The 23,672-nt window shown below is 28.1% G+C and overlaps 2 protein-coding genes across 5 annotated transcripts in view; one reads left to right on the top strand and one right to left on the bottom strand.

Moving 5' to 3' along the window:
- The window catches only part of casp8 (caspase-8), a 47,582-nt gene extending 35,476 nt beyond the window's left edge, over window positions 1-12,106 (bottom strand). The window contains exons 1-2 of one of the 2 annotated variants that reach the window (XM_065809007.1): window positions 11,947-12,106; window positions 3,566-3,784 (exon numbers count right to left, since the gene is read on the bottom strand). In XM_065809007.1, the coding sequence (XP_065665079.1) occupies window positions 3,566-3,674 (109 nt within the window). In that variant the 5' untranslated portion in view covers window positions 3,675-3,784; window positions 11,947-12,106. Of the gene's footprint in view, window positions 1-3,565; window positions 3,785-11,774; window positions 11,849-11,946 lie in introns of those variants that run through there. The other variant, XM_065809009.1, reaches the window with a different exon arrangement.
- LOC136086709 (uncharacterized) overlaps window positions 12,069-23,672 on the top strand; it is a 13,150-nt gene continuing 1,546 nt past the window's right edge. Inside the window, exons 1-6 of one of the 3 annotated variants that reach the window (XM_065809010.1) lie at window positions 12,069-12,234; window positions 21,305-21,395; window positions 21,831-22,023; window positions 22,748-22,882; window positions 23,011-23,136; window positions 23,241-23,494. In XM_065809010.1, coding sequence (XP_065665082.1) covers window positions 22,759-22,882; window positions 23,011-23,136; window positions 23,241-23,494 — 504 coding nt within the window. In that variant the 5' untranslated portion in view covers window positions 12,069-12,234; window positions 21,305-21,395; window positions 21,831-22,023; window positions 22,748-22,758. Of the gene's footprint in view, window positions 12,235-14,245; window positions 21,396-21,830; window positions 22,024-22,747; window positions 22,883-23,010; window positions 23,137-23,240; window positions 23,495-23,672 lie in introns of those variants that run through there. The other 2 variants (XM_065809012.1, XM_065809011.1) reach the window with 2 other exon arrangements.

Below are 23,672 nucleotides of genomic sequence, written 5' to 3'. Positions count from 1 at the left end.
ATTTAACTCTCCCCAGTAACATTATAATAAATTTTTGAAATTTAGGATCAGATTTTATTACCAAGAAAATAAAAAAAATAACAAGAGCAAAAGTACCAGCGCAACAAAGTGGAAAAAACTAAATTTCTTCACTAAAAATAAAGATATTGGCAAAATTTAAAAAAGTTTTTTATTTATGTGTTGAAAATGATAAAATTTAAAAAAAAAATTTATTCAGACGATTGCTTTAATAAAATATTTAAGTTGAAACAAAATCTAACCCTAAATATCAAACTTTTTTTTGGAAATTAGGTTTTTAGCATGAAAAATTTAAAAAGGCTATTTAAAAACAAAGTAAGCTATTTTGTTGGAAATTTTCTGCTAATATCAAAAATAGTTTTAGATTTTCATAATTTTAATCTGTTAAAAGGTTGACAGAAATAAGATTTCCCGCCCACACTCCTTTAAAACATTTTACGGGAGCAACTTACAGCTCTCGCAAAAGTATTTTTTTTCTTTCAAAATTATAATTATTATTTTAACTAAAATGAAAACTGCCAAGTCAAAAAAATTTAATTGGATAGTAAACAGCCAAAACTAATTGGATAATAAACAGGCACAATAAACAAAACATTTTTGCAAAAAAAAAAAATTTATGTCTAAAGAATTTTTTTAAGACATAATAAGTGTTATTCTTCCTTAAAAAATATTTAAGGACTTGTTATGTGTATATCATTGAAACATTAACATTACAAACATATGCTTGAAACAAGTATAAAACCAAATTTTGTATTTAATAAGCAATTTTTTTATAAATAAACAGCTAGCTTGTTAAAAAACCAAAAGCTCTCATAAAAAACAGTTAAGAGGAGCAGTTCCCATGGCTCACCATGTTTGTTTTAGGAGAGCTTTTCCGCTCTTGCACTTATTTTCTCCTGCTGAGGTCTAAGACTGTGACAGGAATCTTGTATGAACCACATGCTGTAGAAGAGTTTAAAAGAGAAATAACATTAGCAAGAGAAATAATAAAAAGTTTGTTTCAGGAGAGTTGGTCTTGCGAATAAAATGATTACAATTATAAACAGCACAAAAAGGTGAAAACCATAAAACAGAATGAAACTTGATTTAAAACCAACAAGAATAAAAACTTCCAATCTTGCCTGGGTCTAGGAGAGGTATAAGGGACAATTTTCAACGGAGAGACATAAGAGATCAACCTAAGGACCATTACAAAGAAAATCACAAATGTTACCTCGACATTACCCAATTCAAAAGATAATAGTAATAAGTGCAATAATAGGGTGAACCTGAAGAATAGAAGTCTAAGATAAGTTTTAGTGAGATCATAGCATGGTCTAAATCAACCAAAGCAGAGCAAGGAGAAACAGGGCACAATTTAGAGTCAAATCCGAGACATAAATCAAAGAGTAAAGGTAACTGATTAGGGTTGTCTGGAAAATAAGTCACAAGTTAACTATCTGAGTGAGAGTTTGAAAGATACAAAAATTATGAATATTAGTGTCAGCAGAGTCATTAGTGCTAGAGCCAAACCATTCATTGTGATAAGTATTAAAGTCATCAATAAGACCAATGAGGTTTAATGAGAAAGGGCTTGGTCAATTTGAGCAGAAATAACATCAAAAAGAGTAAAGTCTTGAGAAAAAAGAAAACAATAAAGAATGATGATGATGATGACGATTATGATGATATACATGAATTGAAAAAAAAACTACATAATTTTCACATTTTTTAATTTTTATATGCTTTTTGCAATTATTAGGTAAAACAAATACAAGGTATTTTTTCGTTAAAAATATTTAAACACACATAAAACTACACTTGAAAAAAGACATGAGTTAAAATGGTCATCCTAAAAAGAGTCCAAGCTTAAAAACAACACAAAAATAAAGTGATTGCTCTGTATGAAAAACTAATTATTTTGCTACATAATATATATGAAGATGGTGAATAATAAAAACTAAACTAATAAATTTTTGGTTTTCTTAATTAATTAAAAAAATTTCTTTTAGCATTAACTTGTATATAATTATGGTTTGTTTAGGATCTAACATAATATTCTTGCAAAAAATGTTTTTTGATAATATTAGCGACCCATTAAATGTTTAAGGGTCCTGAACAACCATTTAAAAACAATTTTTGACAGCTGTTTTTTTAATTCCTGTGTTTTATTTTAAATCCTGTTGTTTTATTATATAAAACACAATTAATTTTAAGCCCACAACTTAAATTGTGTATAGTTTTGACCACCTTATATAATAATAACCATATAATATTAATATAATATGCGTGACAGAATCACCAAATTATGGACACAAATTGGTGGACATGAATTTATGGACATAAATTTATGGACATAAATTGGTGATTCCGTCACGCATATTATTATATTAATATTATATGATTATTATGTATTTATAGTTTTTTGGTATTAGAAGTATTTTAGGCCAATGTGTGCATTGAGCGCCTGCATATAACAATATTTCCAAAAAATGCATACTATGCCTACAAGAAAAATTTGAAATAATTACACATGCAAATCAAGAATGCTTATTAAACAAAAGATCGGAATTAATTTCTAAATGTAGACACGAAAATAAGTTTCTCCTAAAAAACTATAAAAATAAATGAGTTAAAATAATATTTACATTAACTACCCTTTTTAAAAAAACATTTTAAAAAAATAGCATAAGTAATCATTTCTAAAGAATTCTTTTTATAATAGTGTCAGCAAATTCCACAAATGTGTGAAAATTTACAGTAGTTAAGACATTTGCAACTTCCTGTAATTTAATTTTTGGTATAAATTGAAGTTCTATTAATTTGATCATCCATTTCTGATGAATCTTTGTTGATGAAACACAGTGTTAAATGGAAAAAAATTTTCTTAAGTGATTTTCTACTACTAATATAATTGCTCTGTTCTTTTAAGAACATTGAGCACTCTATTGTGTAGAATACTTTTTAAAGTTGTTTAAATATATATATATATATATATATATATATATATATATATATATATATATATATATATATATATATATATATATATATATATATATATATATATATATATATATATATATATATATATATATATATATATATATATATATATATATATATATTATGTTAATGTATTCTACAAACAGAGTGCTCAATGTTCTTAAAGAACAGAGCAATAATAAATTAGTAAAAACTCTTATCTAATTTTTGATTACTTCAACAAAGTGTTTCACATACATAAAAACATAAACAAATTTTCAAATTATAGAAAAATTATTTCACAGGAAGTTGGGAATTGTTATTACATAATTAATTATAACAATTCCCAATTTCCTGTGAAATAATTTTTCTATAATTTGAAAATTTTTTTATGTTTAGACATTATTCCTGATGAAGCTTCTGATGGTGAAACACAGTGTTGAAGTTAACAAAAATTAGATAAGTGTTTTTACTAATTTATATATATATATATATATATATATATATATATATATATATATATATATATATATATATATATATATATATATATATATATATATACTGAAAACTTATAACATACCAGGTATGCAATCTTTCAAAAAAAACTTGATTTTATTTATATTATCTTTTAATAATTCATCAGCCAATGAACATAAAAATTGATTCCAACTACTGATATGAGGATTCATAACTTTTGTCAAATCCAACTTTGCAGCAATGAATTTAAATGACTCAAATACAACATTGAATATGAACTTGAATAATAACAAATAGTTGTTGCTGGATTGATGCTCAACTTCTAAAACAAAAATAAACAAAAAAAACTCTGTTAAGCTCCTCTAATATAAAAATAAATTGTTTGTGTAATGTTTTTATATTCTATTAAAAATATGTAAGTGTAAACTACTTTTTTTAATTTTATTTTTTTATTTATGTTTTCAGGCTTTTTGAAAGTATTTTTACTTTCTATGTGTCCAATAAAATCATTTTTTTTCAGTAGTTACATTTGGATATTAAACAAATATTTTTTGTTATTTGAATAAAAAGCACTTTTTCAAAATTAGAATGCCTTTTTTTAATTGGTTAAATAACTCGTTAGTTTTTGAAAACTAAAATATTTATTTGATTAATTTATTAATTTACCAACCCATCATTGTTTGGAAATTATATTTTAAATAAAAAAACAAAAAAACAAATAAAAGTTATTTCAATCAATAACATTTAACTAAAACTTCTTTGACTCTTTTCATTTAGTAATAAACTCATACAATGTATTTTCTAACGCTTTTTTTTTTTTTTTTTTTACTTTTTTTAAAAATAAACTTTTTAATTCTTAAGACATAATTAGTTACTAACTTGTTGTAAAAAATATCATAAAGTCTTTTGATGCCAGTGTTATTTCATTTTTTGATGCCACAACTTAATAACAATAATTGTGGAAACTTTTAGAATATTTTGATGAAGATTACGTGGTTTATAACTTTATTAGTTTTAACAAAAAATTCTTAATTTGTTGTTTATAAATAGTCTTAATTTTGTTAACTTGTTGCTTTATTAAAACTTGTGCCACTTTACCCAATAGCACGGTTCCTCTAAAATCAAAAATACACTTTATTATAAGCCTTTATTATAATCAGTGCCTGAAATGATGCTTCATCCATCCGTATTAAAAAGAATTGTTTTAAAATTAACCATCTTGAATTTGGGGAAAACAAACTAAAAAATCAATAGCGGTTTGTTGACAATTTTTTTTTTAAATCCTAAAAGATTGTTGCGCACTAACAAAACTAAAAAGAAAAAAACTTACGTCTTTCTAAAGATGAAGTACTTAAAAGAAAGTGGTTGAATACGATAAACTGTGCTGTAGATAGTAGTGCATGTAGCAAGCAATGGTTTAATAATGGTTTAATTTTATTACTGGTGGGTTACTTTTAGTTTGCATCTTAATTTAGTATTGGTAAATAAATATCAAAATATCAGTAATTTTTATAACCTAAAATAACCAAAATAATATGTAGACAGCAATGTAAGGCATCATTTTATTTGAACAGATATCTAAAAGTATGTAAAAATAAAGTAAAATCACCTAAAAGACTTATATTTTGCAGACATCTATTTGCTGTTTCTTTTGATTAATCTTTAAAGTAATTGCAGGCCTCGGCAAGAGTAAATGTGCGCGAGAGCGAAGAAAAGCTCTGCTAAAACCAACATGGCAAACCATGCAAGCTGCTCTTCTAAACTGCTTTTTACGAGAGCTTTTAGTTTTTGCACAAGCTATCTGTTTATTTATATAAAAATTGCTTATTAAATACAAAATTTAGTTTTATACTTGTTACTAGTATATGTTTGTAATGTTAATGATACAATAATATACACATAACAAGTCATTTATTGCGCCATGAAAAAATTCTTTAGGTGTAAAATTTTTTTAACTTTGCAAAAACCGTGCCTGTTTATTATCCAATGAATTAAATTTTTTTAACTTTGTGTTTTTCATCTTAGTTACAATAATAATTAAACTTTTGATAAAAAAAAATACTTTTGCGAAAGCTGTCAGTTGCTCCCTTAAAATGTTTTATGGGAGTATGGAAGAGAGCAAGAGCTAAAGCTCTCGCTTCCCGCTGAAGCTTGAATTGTAAACATAAAGTTATTGTTAATCAATGTTTTCTTGACTTTGCATATAAGAAAGAATAGTTTGTTTTCTCCCAATTCAAAATAATTAATTTTGATTTCGCGATATAGTCACGTGATTCCGACAGGATGGATTAGACAAGGCTTGTTTTATTCAGTTCGTATATAATATAAAAACGATATTAAAATTATTCTAAAATTTATTTTTAATGTTCCACTTTTTGCAGCTCTCACCTAGATATATTTGTAAAAAAAAAAAATTTTTTTATTTTTAAGAATTTTAGGGTTTAAAAAGCACATGTTTTTGATAAATAATAATAATTGTTTATAATAAAAATCAAACTTCTGCATTAGACAGAATTTTGATTAATTTAATGTTAAATTAATGTTAATTTAAAGAAATAGAAAAAAAAATGTGTTAAAGTAAATTTGAATGTAAAATATAATGAACTTGGCATTAAAGCATACTCAAACACATAGTTTATATGCAATTGATATGCAGTTGCACAAGACTACTGGTGAAGAACTTTATTTATAAATTGATTTATATGTTAATTACAAAAGGGTTAAACATTAAAGTTTTTAAAAAATAAAATTTGTAATGATTTCAAAACAAGCTTACATGTTTCATGTCAATATATGAACTCTAATGAGATTTTGTTTTCATGTTTTGTTTCAACCTTAGTCTTGAGGAATCTTTTTTTTATAACATAACTCTAATAAAACTCTGTCCTGAAACCATTAAACAATTTTTGAAGGTTTAGAAAAAGTTTGGCAGACTACATTGGCATACATTTTGGCAGACAATTGGATATTAATACTGTATTTGAAATTTTAAACAAAAAAAGAAAAATTTATGTTTGTCTAATATGTCTTATGTTTGAACAGTAATTTTTTGTACTGTTACATATAAATACTGACATTACAAGCAAGAAAAAGTATTGAAGTCAAATAACTTGACCAAATAAAAGTGAATTGTGGCATTAAAAAAATGCAAATGATTGTGCTATTTGTTTTTATTGTAATAATCGAAAGAAAAAAAAAGATAAACAAACAAAATTTAGTAGTAAAAATTAAATATTTTAATGGAAAAAGAGTAATCAAGAAAAACGTTGTACCACATCTTAATAGAGAATTTGGTTCTCCATTAAGATGTGGTATAACGTTTTGTAATCTGTTAATTACTAGATAATCCTGCATTTAAAGTTAAATTGTAAATGTGAAAAGATTTCTAAATGTGTTTCTCGTCGAATGGAATGTCCCTTTTCTTTGAAGCATAATCATTACAAAGTTATATGCAATTTGAAAATTTAACAAAAGAAGTGATATTTGTTTTCAAGGAACAGCTTTTTTGTGCAGTTAAATATAAGCTTTGATATTAAAAGCCAGCAAAGAGTATTTAATTTTTTTATATCATTATACAAGAGGTATTAACAGAAATTCAATAAAAAAAGCACACTTGATTTTATTAGTTATACCAAAAATAGCATAAAGAAACTATTTATAAAATTTGGAAGTGTGGAATACATTTTATAAATTTTTTCTTTTTTTCATTTTTCTACAACAGACAGATTTTTTTTTCTTCAGGAGGATTTAATGTAAAATAAGTTGATAGCATAATAAACATGAAATTTATCAAAATTTGTTGCTTTATTTAATATTATTTACCATCAGTTGCTATTAGAGGGTAAACATTTTTTACCAATTATAGAATAAAATGACCAATTTTTTTTCAGGTTAACAGCTAAATATCAACAAACATGTTTTATATGTATTGACTTTTAAAACTGAAATAAACTAAAACATTAACTTTTCTTGTTTCTGTGCGAGAGGTGCGGCAAGTTAAGAGTTACTCCTTTTTTTAATAATCAAGTTATAGACTATTTCTTATGCTTTATTATGTTACAATGTTTTGTAACCTTTTATTACTAAAATACCTAAGGCAATCCAAATCAGCTCTTGCTTAGAATTGCTTTTAATTTGAGAGTGTTGCAAGTTGCCTGGGCTATAACAACCAATAAGCAATATACTCAAACTTAAAATGTTTTAGTAAGGTATATAATTTATATATGAGAGTAATTAGTGTAATGTTCTGAAAAGAAACTAGGGAATTTTTAAAAATATTTTTCTAGCTAAATGATAGGATTAATTGGGAACTTAATGTGAAAGAAATCATACCACGGCTGTTTCACTCAATATAAAAGCAAGCTTGACGTCACAAGAACTTTTGTGTTTTAAAAAAAGAAAATTATTTCCACGTAAAAAGTATAAAAATTCACTAACTTTAAAATAATAGTATTTTTTTTCTAAATATAATACAAATATATAAAAATAATAATAGTATTTTTAATTCTTTCATCTTCAAATTAAAAAAATATAAAAGAACTATCCTTCCTTGTTAAATAAATATTTACATTAAACTGACTAAAATAAGATATTGTTAAAATATTGCTAAAGATTTGGGATCATTTTTCTGTTTTTTACAATTTTTACGGAAAACCTGTCTTGGGCCAACTAAGATATTCTGACATAGCTACATGTTTGATAGTTGAAATTTGGAACACTTATCAATAAATGTCTATTCTATCTGATTTTTGGTGCATACTGCTCATTTTTGTAAGAAAAGTTAGCTTTTGATGCATTTCTATTTTTAATTTTATCACTTTACAATGTAAATCAAATTTTTTTTGTAATATGCACTAAATTATTGAAAATTCAATTCTTTATAAAAATGAAAATCAAAAAATTATTTTATATACCTCCAGCTATGTTAAAAAACCTGGCTGATTTAGCAACAAATTTTTATTGTTTTATGAGTAAATTTTTGTTTACATTTTTAAACAATCACGTGACCTTAATACCTTACGACCCAAACAAGAATATCATGAATTTTATGAAAACAACTTTTTTAGCAAGACAAATTTTGAACTATAAAATAAACAAAGTTAGGTGATTTTTTTCTCTATAGGGTAATCAACTAACATTAGATAAGTTTAATCCTATTATATCTTGTTCATCTATTTGTCAATAAATATTATTTTATTTGCATTATATTATTTTTTTATTACAAGATTTATTTAGCATTATGTATTCTGCTGAATGGAAATTATTAAAACTATACATCGAATGGGAAGATTGTTGGGAAGAAGAGTGTAACTTTGTATTATAAATAGTCTAGTTGACCAATTAACTTATAAAAAAGAAACTAATGTCAAAAAAATAAATTAATAATGCAGGTAACTAAGTTGGAAACTGAAATTACTAACTTGAATTCTAAAAACAAGACTTTAAACACACATTGTAACTCAATAAGTTCTCAATTAGAGGCTATGAGTATTAGGCTAAAGCAGGAGGAGCAGTTCCAACTTATTTCAAAATAAAAAAAATCAAAACAGCACAACGTAAATTTGCATCTGCTAGTGCAAAAAAAATAATTTTGAAAAAAATAATGCTAAAATTAGTAATATAAACCAGAATGGTTGCCAAATTTGCAAACATTTTTTAAAGGGTGGTAAGGATTTAGTTGTTGTTGATTCTTATTTAGACTATGACAACATTGGTTCTTCTGAACTGTTCTGTGGATTTACATTAAGTAATCCACAGAATATATCAGTACAAAGGCCAATAGTTGGGAAAAAAAATACTTACGTTAAGTTAGGACATGGTAAACCTTATTCTAAGTTATTATATTATGTTAGGAATAGTGTTAAAACTGTTTAAGTTATTGTTGAAGGAGTGTAGGACTTTTCAAGCTGATTCGTCTTTATCTCATAAGGAGAATGTGAAAACGAATGAATTGGGGGCAGCTAAAAGCGTTGAATACTTTAAAACAGCAGAAGCTTTGCGTTTATTAGGTAATCAATTTGTAGATGTTGCAAATCTACAGGCATGGTGGTTAGCTTTAAAAGAAAATATTTTTTCTGAATTAGAATGCTTATCATTTAACTCCTCCAATTAAAAAAAACACCTGTAAACAGCAAGAAATTTGTGCTAGTATCAGGTGTTTAATTACAAAATATGACTCTAACATTGATTGGGTGCAGTGTGGTTTGTGTCAAAAATGGTTTCATCAATTTTGTTTAATTATTGGTGATTCTGAAAAGAGTGTATTGTGTGACATTTGTGTGAAAATTATGCTTGTTTAGTTTGTCAGGGCGAAGATATAAAAGATTTTAATCTGTATATATCTGAAAAAATTTCTTTTATACGCGCACAGCGTGAACTTTTAGATGTTGAGTGTATTCGATTGCAGATAGAGTGTGAAGATCTAGAAAATAAATCCAAACGTAACATGGGGACTCATGAGAACTCTCTTAATAAGGCCCTTGAAGATATGAAGGTGGAGCGACAAGCTTTACACGGTTATGTGTTTATAGGTAATCATTGTAAAATAGTCTTAAGCAACCACTGTAAACTTTGTAGTGTTATTGATGATGAAGCAACTAAAAATAAATTTAAACGTGTGTTTAGTGTTTTTAATAAATTGCAACTTATTCTTTTTTAGCAAAAATTTCTTTCTGATGCAGAAGTTACTGACCTTCATCAATATATAAATTTATTTGCTATTGAGTTTCATGCTTGCTTTCCAAAAGAAAGTATTACGCGAAAAATGCATAAACTCATTTTTAATGTGCCACTATTTGTGAATTCACATTAAACTATTGGTTTGCTGAGTGAAGAGGAGGGAGAGTTTTTGCATAGCAGTGTAAAAAAAGAATTAAGACAGTTGCATTCAATAAGAAATCTGGAGCAGAAGCTGCGTCTTCTTTTAAAACGCTTTGAATTGCACACCAAAGCTGATAGGAAGCTTCAAGCCTAAGGTGAGAAAGTGTTGTTTGTTTGGAGCGTGGCAAAAATTCTTTTTATAAAAAAGGTGTCAGTCTTGTTTGTGGTCATCAAATTTAGTTTAAATATTTTAAAATGATTAAAAAAAAAACAAAATAAAAAAAAATAGATCCTTGATTTATAAATTAAAGAATTTTATTCAGTTAAAGTATGTCTGTAATGTTTGTTTAAATTATTTTTTATTATATGTAATATTGCTTTTATATATTGTAGGGCAGTTCTATTCTTATCTTCAGAAGTTCATTCTACCTCAGCAAAACCTCCGCTCAGGTTAAAGAATGGAATTTAAGTCTAGCATCAAATGGGTGTAAAAATATAGCATATTATTTTAAGAACCTACACAAAGCAACTGGTATGTTTGTGCAGTTTGTTTAAAACATTTATTGTCAGTTATTATATGCAACATGTATTTTATATATTAGATGTCCTTTCGATTATTATCATTAGAAGTTAATTCTACCTCTGTGGTACCACTTGCTCTACCTACCTCCACTCTTGTTAACGAATGGAATGGAATTCTCATATAAATTAATGTAAAAATATAATTTAAGAATTAGTACAAGTTATGGTCACAAGTTATTGAGTCAAGCAACCGTTCTTCTGGTTTAAAATGAAGTATGAGTCTAGTACCAACTGGGTGTACAAAGAAATACTACTTAAAGAACTTATCAATGGACCAACTGATTATAGAACAGTTTTTTATGAGAATAAAAACAATTTCAAATTTTATTTGCATATTTAAACACGCAAAAAAAAATTAAAGTTGGCGAGTCTTTATTTATTAACATTCTCACGAAATATTATTAGAACTGGTGCACATAATAAAAAGCTTTTTAAAAGCTTAAGCTTTTAATTTTTAGACTAAATATTCCTTAATTTAAATCTGGTTTTATTTAATAGAATCAATTTTCAAAAACTAGTCATTTAACAGTTTATCCCCCTTTAACAACATTTTTGTAATTTTGCGAAAATTAAATTTTCTTTACTGGCTTAAAATAAATTAGTTTTAGTTAACTTTAAACGCTCAAGTAAGATTATTTTTGTTTTTAAAATAGTCCAACAATGTGTACATTTAATAATAAATATCGAAAATATATTCTTTCTGGGTTTTTTTTGATAAAAAGTAACATCAAATTACTAAAATTTAGCAAAGTTCGTCATTTGACGCGATTATTCTAAAATTAAAGAAGTTTTTTAATATTTTTGTGAAATTTCATCAGATAAAACATTTTATTGGTGTTTTTATTCTTTTTACAGGACAAAATTATCTCTAATGTTATAAATGTTATAAAGATTTTAGTTACACCCCTTACGTGAATATTTTCTTAAAATAACAAGAAGCCGTAAAGCTCGCCTGAAACAACCGCTTACTTCATTTAAATCTTTATTTTTCAAAAAATATTATAAAACGCGGTTGTTTTGAATTGTGAAGTTTTGTAAAAGTGTAAGTACTATATTGTACCGAAGTTGATAGAAAAATCATACCTTTTATGAAGTTATTATTTGATTTTTTATGCAATTATTCAAATTCACTTTTGTTATTCAGTATGCATTTTGACATTTGTTTTGATTTTAATAAACGCGCAAAAGGATTTATACATGTTTCCATAAGTCAAGTGATGTCCCTAGGTCCGCAAGTTTCGTAAATATATACCTCATAATTTATTCCTCATTTTAAGCATGAAGAATTGTTTGTTTTGACACATTTACGGTCTTTGTTTTTGTTTTGGTACAGAAACATTCACTATCTAACGAAATAACATTGTAAAAAACGTAATTTTCATTTTTTTTCATAACTTTGCCTTTAACTTTTGAATTAATGAACTTAAATGTAAATATTTATTTGTATTTATGACGAAAAATATCCAATTTGCTTTTTGTACATTTTGCACATTTCAAAGTAGAAAGAATAAAAAAAAATGAAAACGGTTATCAGTTATTTAAATTTTTTAAATTTAGTTTATTATTTATTTTTCATAAATTATCCATACATATTGTTCTATTATTTATTGTTACTGTTATTCCTTAAATAATGCTTTTATTAAAAGTTTATTAAATTAAATTATTTATTAAATAAGTTTTGATTACTATTATTTCTATTTGCTTAAATAATTTAAGCAAATAGAAATAATAGTAATCAAAACAGTGATAATAATTTTTCTATTTTTTCTAGTATTATTAGCTATGTTAATTTTAGCTATTTTTAAGAACTTTCTTTTACTTTAGAACATATTTTTGATGTTCTAAAAAGATAACAATCAACCAATTGAAGTAAAAATAAAATTACAAAAAACTGATATGGTTAATTTTATTAAAAAAATTTTCACATTTTTTAAATTTTCTTTTAATGTTTTTTTTTCTTTTTTTTTTTTTGTACTAAAGGTATTTTTTACCAGTCTAAAAAAATTTGTTTATAATAAAGTTTCTTATAATTTAAAATAAATTCTTTCCTTTATCTATTTATTAGAAATTAGGCTGAGACAAAAAATTATAAAGATTCTTTTTTTAAACTTTTTTATAGATAACATTTTACAATTTCTTTAGTAATGACTTTAGTCGTGACTTTAAGAAATTTCAAATTGAATATAAAATTTAAGAATTGCATTAAATCATTTAAAGTTTGAACACCAAATTAAATTTGGTAGAAATATTCAGATTTTTTATTATATTTCAAACCAAAAAACTTGTGATGAAATTTTCATTTAACTCTTCTGTTAAAGTTGTTAATGTTAATGTTAAATTACTACATCCTATATAACTGAGCATAAAGAAAAAGTTAGCTGTTGATGAATTTTATGTACCCTGTTAATAGAAGTTGAAGAAATGTGAAAATAAAATACTGTTTTCTAGCCTTAGCTATAAGTTATGTATAAACTTTGCTGTTAAGTTCAGTTACACAAAGCTGAAGAATCTAGATAGAACAATTTAGATTATTATTTTTCAAGTTAGCTATCATTTAGTTTCATATTTGCAATGTTGTCAAAGAGTACTATGGTACACTTTGTTAGTTGGTTACTTGCCAATTATATTAAAGAAGTTGTAAAATTCTTCAACATATTTACAACGTGTGCAAGCCTGTTATGTTAAGTTGAGTTAATCTATTGTACTGCTAATGAATAAAAGGGTGCTGTGATTCATCTGCCAGTTCATCTGTTTCATCTGTTTTGCTACATAGTTCATAATTTGTATTTCCAATTTTTCAAAAATTAGAAGGACAGCTATTTAATTCATGTATTTTAAAAAGGTTGGTGTAACTAAGTTTAAGATGCTTAATTAGTCTGTTAAATACTTAGGGTGGAATGCAAGAAGCGAACTTGAGTCAAGTTTGACTTAAACTTTACATTGTAACCAATAGCGGCAGAGTATGGGTTTTCCTCTCAAAAAATACTCTGCTGCTATTGGTCACAAAGTAAAGTTCAAGTCGAACTTGACTCAAGTTCACTTCTTGCATTCTGCCCTTAGTCTGGTGCTAAAAAGTAGGGTTAAATATCTACACATAATATTTCTCCTTAAGCTTGGCTTAATTTTTGTTGTCTTATGTAAGTGAAAAAATTAATTCATCTATTTTCTTTTATCACATTCTTATCACATTCTATACTACTTGAAGTAGATACCTAAACAAGTTTCTTCTGTGTTTTTAAAATGTTTAAAATTTTAAAATGTTTAAAATGTTTTAAAATTTAAGCATCTTTTATTTTCTTTTAAACTTTTAAATAATTTGCTTTCACATACCCTCTAATGTAGAAATTTTTTTACCAGGTTTTCTTACTTTTGATAATATACATTTTGCAATTTTGATTGAATGATGAGTTTTCACTTTTTTCACAATTTTCAAAACCACCCAAAATTGAATTTTTTCCCATTCTAGTATTTGTGTACAGTGTAAAAAAAAGTTTTACTAATTTTTAATGATTATTCTAGAGCCCCCTCAAAGCCCCTAAAGATAAGCCCCAATTTCCTGTTTAACCCATTCGTGCCTGAGTTTTTTGTTACATTTTATGATTTATAGAGCGTCCCATTTTTGGGGACGCTAGGCACGAATGGGTTAAAACTAGTGAACGGAAACTTTCGGCTTCGGCCGAAACCAAAATTTCTGCTTCAATAATTTTTTCACTTTTCCTGTTTCAGCCAAAATTTCAGTTCAAAGCGCAACCGAAATGAGCCGAAACTTTTATAAGATTTTTTTAATTTTAATTTAGAGTGGGATCATGACGGTTTCCTAATTGTAATCGTTTGTTAGTAAATCAATTTTTAATTATGACAATTGTAGAAGTTTTAATTGAAATCACGTTACATAATAGTTTTAAATTACTATTCTCAAAATCATTCTTAAAATGAGTTAACATTTAAGTAAAGCAACCCAAACCAATAGTTTCATCAAAAGTTTCTCAGTGCTAAATTTTACAATGGAAAATAATCGATAAAAAACTGGTTTATGGAATCATTTTACCGTGACAGGTAGTGATTTCAAACACGGAACTTACAATATCTGCAATTTGAAAGTATCTCGTGGATTGCACAATCTAAAACTTCAATCACTTAGCGGACTTTTATCACATTTAAGAAGTCATTTACTCTAAAAAATCTCCTAACTGAAAAAGCAATACTCACAACTACCGGCAGTCCTGAAAATATACCAACTTCAGATCAAGTATTACAATTAAAAAAAGAACAATACCCTTATTTGACACCAGAACAAAACAACAGAGGGCTGAAATGTTGCAATTTGCAATGCCTGGTTGGGTTGACAAAATCTCAAAAATTGATTCAAACTCCGAAGAAGGTCTGAAGTTTCAAAGCAAAGTTTGGTTTGGCAAAAGTAGCAAAGAGATTCCTACGACCTCGACCAACATCTACCGAAGTAAAAAGGTTGTTTTTAACTGCTGGAGACATTCTTTCAAATAAAAGAAACAGACTTTTGCCAAAAAACATGAAAAAAAAATGTATTCCGCAGAGAAAATACTTCAATTATTACCTTTAATTATTGAAATTATAGTTTTTATCAAACTATGTTTCATGGTGATTGCTTAGATATATGTAAAATAGTTTTTTTTGCTTTAATTCGGTGATCATAAAAGGTTCAGGGATTTTAAACATTCTTTTTCAAATTTCGGCCGAAATTTCGGTTTCGGCTACGGCTTCACTGAACCGAAATTTTGGTACTTTCGGTTTCGGCTCAAATTTTGGTTTCGGTTGATCACTAGTTAAAACAGTAGCACATTTTTGCATTGATTACAAATTTCATAAACTAGCAAATTAATATTATGATACTGACACAATTTAATATGTAATATTGACTGTTATAATTATTTTGCTGTTCCTGTTTTAGTTAAAAAAATTAAAACTGAAATGTTGACAAGAAGTGGTAAAGTTGTAGAAACTGAACTCAAGTCTTTGCCAACCAGTTCCAGTTGTTTGTCAGACACAACCGACCAGCCTTCACCGTCATCATCATCATCAACAACAAGGCCTGTTACTCGTGCCTCTACTAAGTTTTGGTTAATTGGACACCCATCACCATCAATAACTGGTTCCAAACTACCCGATTGCAGACAGGTTTTGAAACTTTTTCTTTTTTTACGACGCGATAAAGAAAATGTCTGAAATCATATAACAAATCAAGAAATTGGCTATATAGTAATCGACGCTGTTGTAACTTTCTGGAACATGGCACGCATCAAGACAAAGACAAGACAAAATTCGGTGTTAGATCTTATGTGTCTCTGGAATGAGTGGAACCGCTTGTTGAAGAACAAGAATCGCAAAAGTGATGCTGGCGGAAAACGTGTTAACTTCTAGGCCAAGTTGGATAGTCTTTTTGATATTGGATCACCTGATGCCATACAGGAAATCATGAAATCCAGGCTACTGACTGCCCAAAAGAAAGATGATGATGTTGCATTCTATTTAGATAAAAAAAAAGACAGAAAGGCGACCATGGACGGGCATGACAAAATCTTTGAGATTAAAGCAAAAATGAAAGAAGTCAGATATAATCGGAAAATCATACTTAGAGATGAAGAAAAAGAAAGAGGAGAAAAAGAAGGTAGACAGGATGATCAGGATGATGAGGACATGGAAGTTAATGACGCAGAACAGAATATTAATGAAGATATTGCTGTTGCTGAAGTAGATATCGGTTTAGGGTGGGACTTGAATTATGAACCTCCAATGAATAGATATCAGAATTTGTTACTCTTCACCTCCCCAAAAGAATTATGCAATGCGAGGAAATCACTTCTGCAGCAGACAGGCTGAAATTGTCTGATAATAAAATAACTATGATTGTGTCTGCTGTAATTAAAGCTGCTGGTGGAAACTTGGACGATTTTGATATCTCCAGATCGACATCTCGTCGAAGTAGAATGTTAAATCGACAAAGGATTGCTGAGAGTGTTATAGATAATGTAAGGCTCAACCCACCCCAGTTTGGTGCCCTTCACTGGGGCGGAAAATTGCTAAAAGACATACTAGTCGTGGAACATGAACAGTTAGCTGTGGTTGTGTTGGGTGCTCCAGAATACAGTGAGGGAAAATTGCTTGGTGTTCCCATTCTCGTTGATTCGAAAGGAGAGACTCAAACAAATGCAACATTGGATCTCCTAGAAGCTTGGGATCTAAGCAACAATGTTGTGGCATTGTTATTTGATACCACTGCCAGTAATAGTGGCATCCACAATGGTGCTGCTAAATTGATTGAAGAAAACTTAGGTCGAAAACTTCTCTATCTTGCCTGTCGACATCACATTTTTGAAATTTTCGTCGGAGCAGTTTGGAAGAAATTATTTAGAAACATTTTTGGTCCAGAGAATAAGTTCTTTGCTGAATTTAAAACTGCTTGACCAGCATTGGATAAACATTTGCCAATCCAAGTTTTTAATCGAAAGCGGTTGGAGGCACCTGGTTGCAAAACCTCAAAGAACAGACCATACAGCATTTGACACATCTACTTGCTAAGGAAGATGCTACAACATTTCCAAGAGATGACTATCGTGAATGTGCTGAGAACACACAAATTATCTTTGGGCAAACTCCACCGCGGGGTGTACACTTTCTTAAACCAGGAGCTATCCACCAAGCTCGGTGGATGGCATGGAACATTTATGCGAACAAAATGTTCATGTTTTCTAAACAATTGTCTTATGATCAGAGGATGACGACTAAACTTTTTAGAATGAACAGATATCTTTCTCTTTTCCACACACCAGCTTGGACAAAAGCTAGCATTGGTGCTGATGCACCTATGAATGATCTGCAATTCATCCACGACATGATGGACTACCAAGAAATAGACAAGGAAGTTGCTGATGTCATTCTTTCTAAAATAACCAATCACCGATGGTATTTGACAGAAGAGGTAGTTCCATTTGCTTTCTTCAGCAAACATGTTAGTTTCACTGTGAAAAAAGATATGGCAGCCAAACTTTTGGAAATTCTAGTACCCGAAAATTTTCGTCTTGGTAAGCCAGTTTTTTGTCAAATCACTCGTCAAACAGATTTGTCAAATCTTCTGGGACATGAATCTCACTCATTTTTCAGCATTCTTGGCATCAATACAGATTGGCTTGCTAAACCAATTGAACAGTGGACAGAGCAACCAGGATACAAAGAAGCTGAAAAATTTGTTCGTGCGGTAAAAGTTGTAAATGATACCGCAGAAAGAGGAGTTAAGCTGATTTCAGAATTTGCCACCATCATAACCAGTGATCCAGAACAAAGAGAATAGTTGCTGCAGGGCGCTGAAAATCACAGGCAGCAATATCCTGATTTTGGCAAAAAAACTCTTGGACAATGAAACAACATTAATAACATTCAGAAAGACAGTCTTAATTTTCGTTTTGGGGTTCCCGTCTGATACTTTGACTATAACTGTTAACCAAAAATGCAGAACTAGCTTGGTTAAACTGGATAATTTAACATATATTATGCAAGCTGCTTTTGTTTGGCTTGATTTCTGTGATTTAATTTCTAAATACTTGAAAAATGAGATTCACAATAATTATTTCTCTGTGTTTTAACTAAAAATGATACTGTTTTAAACAGGAAATTAGGGCTTGTCTTTAGGGGCTCTGAGGGGGCTCTAGAATAGTTATTAAAATTTGATAACAAAATTTTTTAGATTATACACAAACACTAGAATGGGAAAAAATTCAATTTGGGTGGTTTTGAAAATTTTTTGCATAGTGGACAACCCTAATATACATATATATATAGTTCTATAGATTGTTGTATTTGGGAGTACGAAAAGAAAAAAATGATTCTTATGTCACTTTTAATTACTTTTTACTTTCGTCCAACATTTCCATGTTGTCAGAAAGTAAAAACCATTAATTTAATTACAAATTAATCGATTTTAAAAAAAACCACAAAAATGCAAATTTAATTGACCAGAATGTTTTTAAAAACATTTTGAATGTTTTTAATAATATAAACAGTTTTTATTTTTTTTAATAAAATGTTTTTATTTTTTTTTAATAAAATGTTTTTATTTTTTTTACTGTAAATCATGCACGGAGTGTTGTTACATCGACTATCTTATAGCCTGACTCGCAACGGAGTGCTGCTACATCAACTGACAAATAGCCTGACTCGCAACGGAGTGCTGCTACATCGACTATCTTTTAGCCTGACTCGCAAGGGAGTGTTGCAACATCGACTAAGGGTTTGGTTGGGGCAGGCAGTCTATCAAGTAATAAAAAAAATTTCCGGTCTTGCATTTTAATTTTTACTTTTTGTCAACAAAATACGGAAAAACCTCCTGACAACCAGTTAGGGGTTATATATACACCTAAGAAGGTTTCTAATATCATCGCCAGAGCTGGTGGATCATACTATTATGTTGGAGTAAAAACTGCCTTATTGAGTGCATTATCGCAATTAAATGAATCGACATTATCAGACATTTCTGCACTATCTTTAAATATAAATGTTGACGGCATTCCACTCTTTCATAGTTCAAATACGCTACTTTGGCCAATACTCGGATATGTAAATGAATTACCTAAAAAACAAATTTTTATTATTGGACTTTATACAGGCAAGACAAAGCCAACATCAGTAGAGGAATATTTAAATGATTTTATTTTAGAAATGAAGTCTCTGTCGGAAGGTTTAGAATACCGTGGAAAACAATATGACATATTTATAAATGCAATAATTTGTGACGCCCCAGCTAGAGCTTTTATTAAATGTATTAAAGGACATTGCGGTTACAATGGCTGTGAACGTTGTATACAAGAAGGGGTCCATTTGAAATATAGAATGATGTTTCCCGATACAAATTCAACACTACGTACTAATGCGGACTTTATCATGCAAAAAGATGAAGATCACCATATCGCACTTTCACCGTTAACTGAATTGCCAGTAGGACTTGTTACACAATGTCCTCTTGATTACATGCACCTTGTATGCTTGGGAATAGTTAGGCGGATCATATCTTTATGGATCAAGGGCGATTTAAAAAATAGATTGTCTGCTAACACAGTTAATAAAATATCTGAAAAACTTATATCACTTAAAAAATATTTTCCTAAAGAGTTTGCGAGACGTCCAAGATCACTGTATGAGTACCAACAATGTAAGGCAACAGAGTTGCGCCAATTTTTATTATATACTGGACCTACTATTTTATTTAAGTTGGTTTCTGATAATGTTTATCGTAATTTCTTACTGTTAAGCGTGTCTATGACATTTTTACTTAATCCAAAGTTGTGTAATAAGTTTTGTGATTATGTTGAAAACCTGCTAATAGCTTTTGTAAAAAACTTTGAAATTATATATGGGTCGCATTAACTTGTACATACAGGAAGTATAGCTGTTTGGATAATGTGGCAGAATTTCCTTTTGAAAATTATTTAGGCCAATTGAAAAAACTGGTTAGACGCCCACAAAATCCTATTAGCCAAATACTTCGTCGATGTGCTGAAAAAGAAAGATGTTGTAAAATTGAAGAAAACAAGGAAATTTGTAAACATTTACATCAGCACTACTTAGGTCCATTGCCTGAAAATCTTCCACGAAATACTTACGAACAGTATGGCCAATATAAAGGAGCTAGTTTGTTTATTACGATTTCACCTGGAAATAATTGTTTTAAAATTCATGAAGACATTGTTCTTGTGCGAAATATATTGAAGTCATCAAATTATGATACAGTAATTGTATATGAAAACTTTTTGGAAGCTGTCCCCTTTTTTACATATCCTTTGTCGTCATCAAGTTTAGGAATTTATAAAGTGAGAAGATTATCAAAGAAACTAAGTTATATATCTATAAAGGATTTGAACCAAAAACATATTTTATTGCCATTTGAAGATGGCAATATTGCAGTACCATTGTTGCACAGCAATTAATAGTTTTTAATATTAAGACAATTTTTATTAATTAATAAACTTTGCAACAACATAATTGGTACAGCTGTGTGAATTGGACTAAACTTTTTTAGTAGGAAATGTTTGCAGTTGTTGAATTCATAACTTACGGAACAGTAGACATCATTCCAGTAGAATGGTTTACTTCTGCAGAAGAAGATGAGTGTTTCTGGCCCTACACTGAGGCAAAACATAAGGTTTCGAAGTTAGTGCAGACCAGTGCTAATCCCAATAAGAATTGGAATAAGTACAAAATTAGAACACTTGGAAAAGCAGATTTACATAACTGAATGTAGTAATATTGTATATATAGTTTATTAATGAAATGTGTAATACAGAATAATTTTTCGAAGTGATACAAATTTTTTGTACTTATTTATAAATTGCAGTTAAATTAATTATATAATAATATAAATATAAAATTTTATAGAAATGAAGCGCATGCATGGTATACTTTACAATAATTTTAGTTACGTATCAGAGAGCGGTGGAAAAATGCAAAGTAGCTGAATATTCGTCTGATTTGCAGACAGATCGAGAAGATGGTAAAAGACGTAAAAGGTACATTTCTGCATTCATATTATATAAAAGAAATCTTGTGATGTATTTCACATAAAATTAGCAATTTAACTAATTGAAGTAATATATTACAGAGCAAACAATGATAAATTCAGAGTCTAAACTAAATTGATTTACTTTTTCAAAGTTTATTTCTTATGTGCTGTATAGTATAATACCTACAAACGTGTTACTACCATAGGCCAGTGGTAAAGGTAATTGTAATTATATATTGCAATTCGCATGGTATCGAGACAGTCGGCATGTTTCAAGTGTCGTATAAATTATATATTAGAGCTATTATAAAATAACTGACAAGGCAAAAGGTTTGTTAACCGAATTAGTAAAACTATAGCAGAATTGATTTGATCACTAAACTAGCTTTGTATCAAGTTTCTGTACCGTCTCATTTTTTCACAAACACTTTGTACTTTTTAGAAAAATTATTGCACCGGCAGATGATACTAACAGTGATAGTGATACAAGTTCAAAAATGACATCAAAAAACAGAAGAAATGTCATAAATTATCTGACCGGCAAACTGAATTTTTACCTCCAGCACCCCCCACTGAATTTAGTAAGACAATATCTGCTGCTGAATTATCCGTGCAGCCACACCAAACCTCACAAGGTCAGTTTTGTTAATTAAATTTCTCATAACAAGAGTGTACATAAATTCTGCATTGTTGAAGTTACAGAATATTAATTAATATATTGATGTAACATTTTACCTTGGCATAATTTGTAGTTTTGAATGGCTAATCCAGACATTTATAATTTAATTATACTATATATATATATATATATATGTGTGTATATATATATATATATATATATGTATATATATATATATATATATATATATATATATATATATATATGTATATATATGTATATATATATATGTATATATATATATATATATATATATGTATATATATATATATATATATATATATATATATATATATATATATATATATATATATATATATATACACACACACACATATTATTGAATATGCAAAAAAGATGTAATATGCTATTGAAAACAAGATAATGGCTTTTTTAACGACTACTTTTTAATTCAAGGTCATCCAAAAGATATTTATAACCAAACTTTGAAATGATTATTATCGATCTGATGACACTAAAAGAAATAATTATTTCTGTGTTAAATTACATTACATTAATCTAACACTTAAATAGTTTTACTTCACTGAAATTTAAAATTTTCTAGACTACCTCTTTAAGCGTGTTACCATTTATGAAATTATTGTTTACAATTTGATAACAGCCGTTATATGCATTAGCTAATTAGTTATATTGTTAGTGAAAGTTAATATATTCTTTAGGATGCATTGCAATGGACACACGTTCAGAGAATGCAAATGAACGAACTGAAGTAGGAGACACAGTTTCAGAAAATGCATATAAACAAACTGAATCAGAGGAATCAGTTTTATCGCAGCAAAGTGAACATGTTAAGTGTATGTTTATTTTACGGTTTCGATTACATTTTATTTTTACTAATGCCTAAAAAAGTAATTGTTATGGCATACAACTTTAATGTTGAGATGCATAGTTTTGATTATATAATATTATTGTTTATGAACAGCTTTTGGTGATGTATTGCAAAGAATAGTTTATGCAGACCAAACATCACCACTACTATCAAACCAAACTACACCGGCGGGGCACCAAAAGAATATACTGACCCAGAAGCGTCAGAAAATTGTTCAATGTTAGCATTTAAATTTTTGTTTTGTTTTTCCATTTAGCAGTGTATCTATATGTAAGACAAAATTTACGAATTCATAACTATTATGCTTTTTTTTTCAAATATAGCAGCAAAATCGGCAACTACTGACTCCCTAATATTACGAATTTTAACGTCAATGGAGGAGATGAAGCAAACTCAAAAGGAAATTCAGGAGACTCCACGCATTCAGACCAACATACTGCAAATATTGTTGCAACATTACAACAAGAGTGCAGATAAGACAGAGCTTCCCGATGATGTAGTCTTTCCAATGCAATCAATGGATAACTTTCAAGAAATAGAAGAACGGCTGAAAAATAATGATTTTGCTAATGCATTAGTAAGTTAAGAAATTTTTTTTAAATATTATTAAAAAAATGCTTGAAATTTTTTGCATTAAATCAATTCTGAATATAGTTAATATTAAAATTTGTCCATCCAATGTATTGAAAGGATGTTTTACTGTTATCTCTAGTTATGTAGATTTTGTTTATAATTAAAAATTTGTTTGTTTTTTT

The sequence above is a fragment of the Hydra vulgaris genome, chromosome 11 (assembly GCF_038396675.1).
Source record: "Hydra vulgaris chromosome 11, alternate assembly HydraT2T_AEP".
NCBI classification, from domain to species: domain Eukaryota; kingdom Metazoa; phylum Cnidaria; class Hydrozoa; order Anthoathecata; family Hydridae; genus Hydra; species Hydra vulgaris.
Note: the sequence above shows the minus strand (reverse complement) of the source record. Positions and strands in the feature narration are given on the sequence as shown.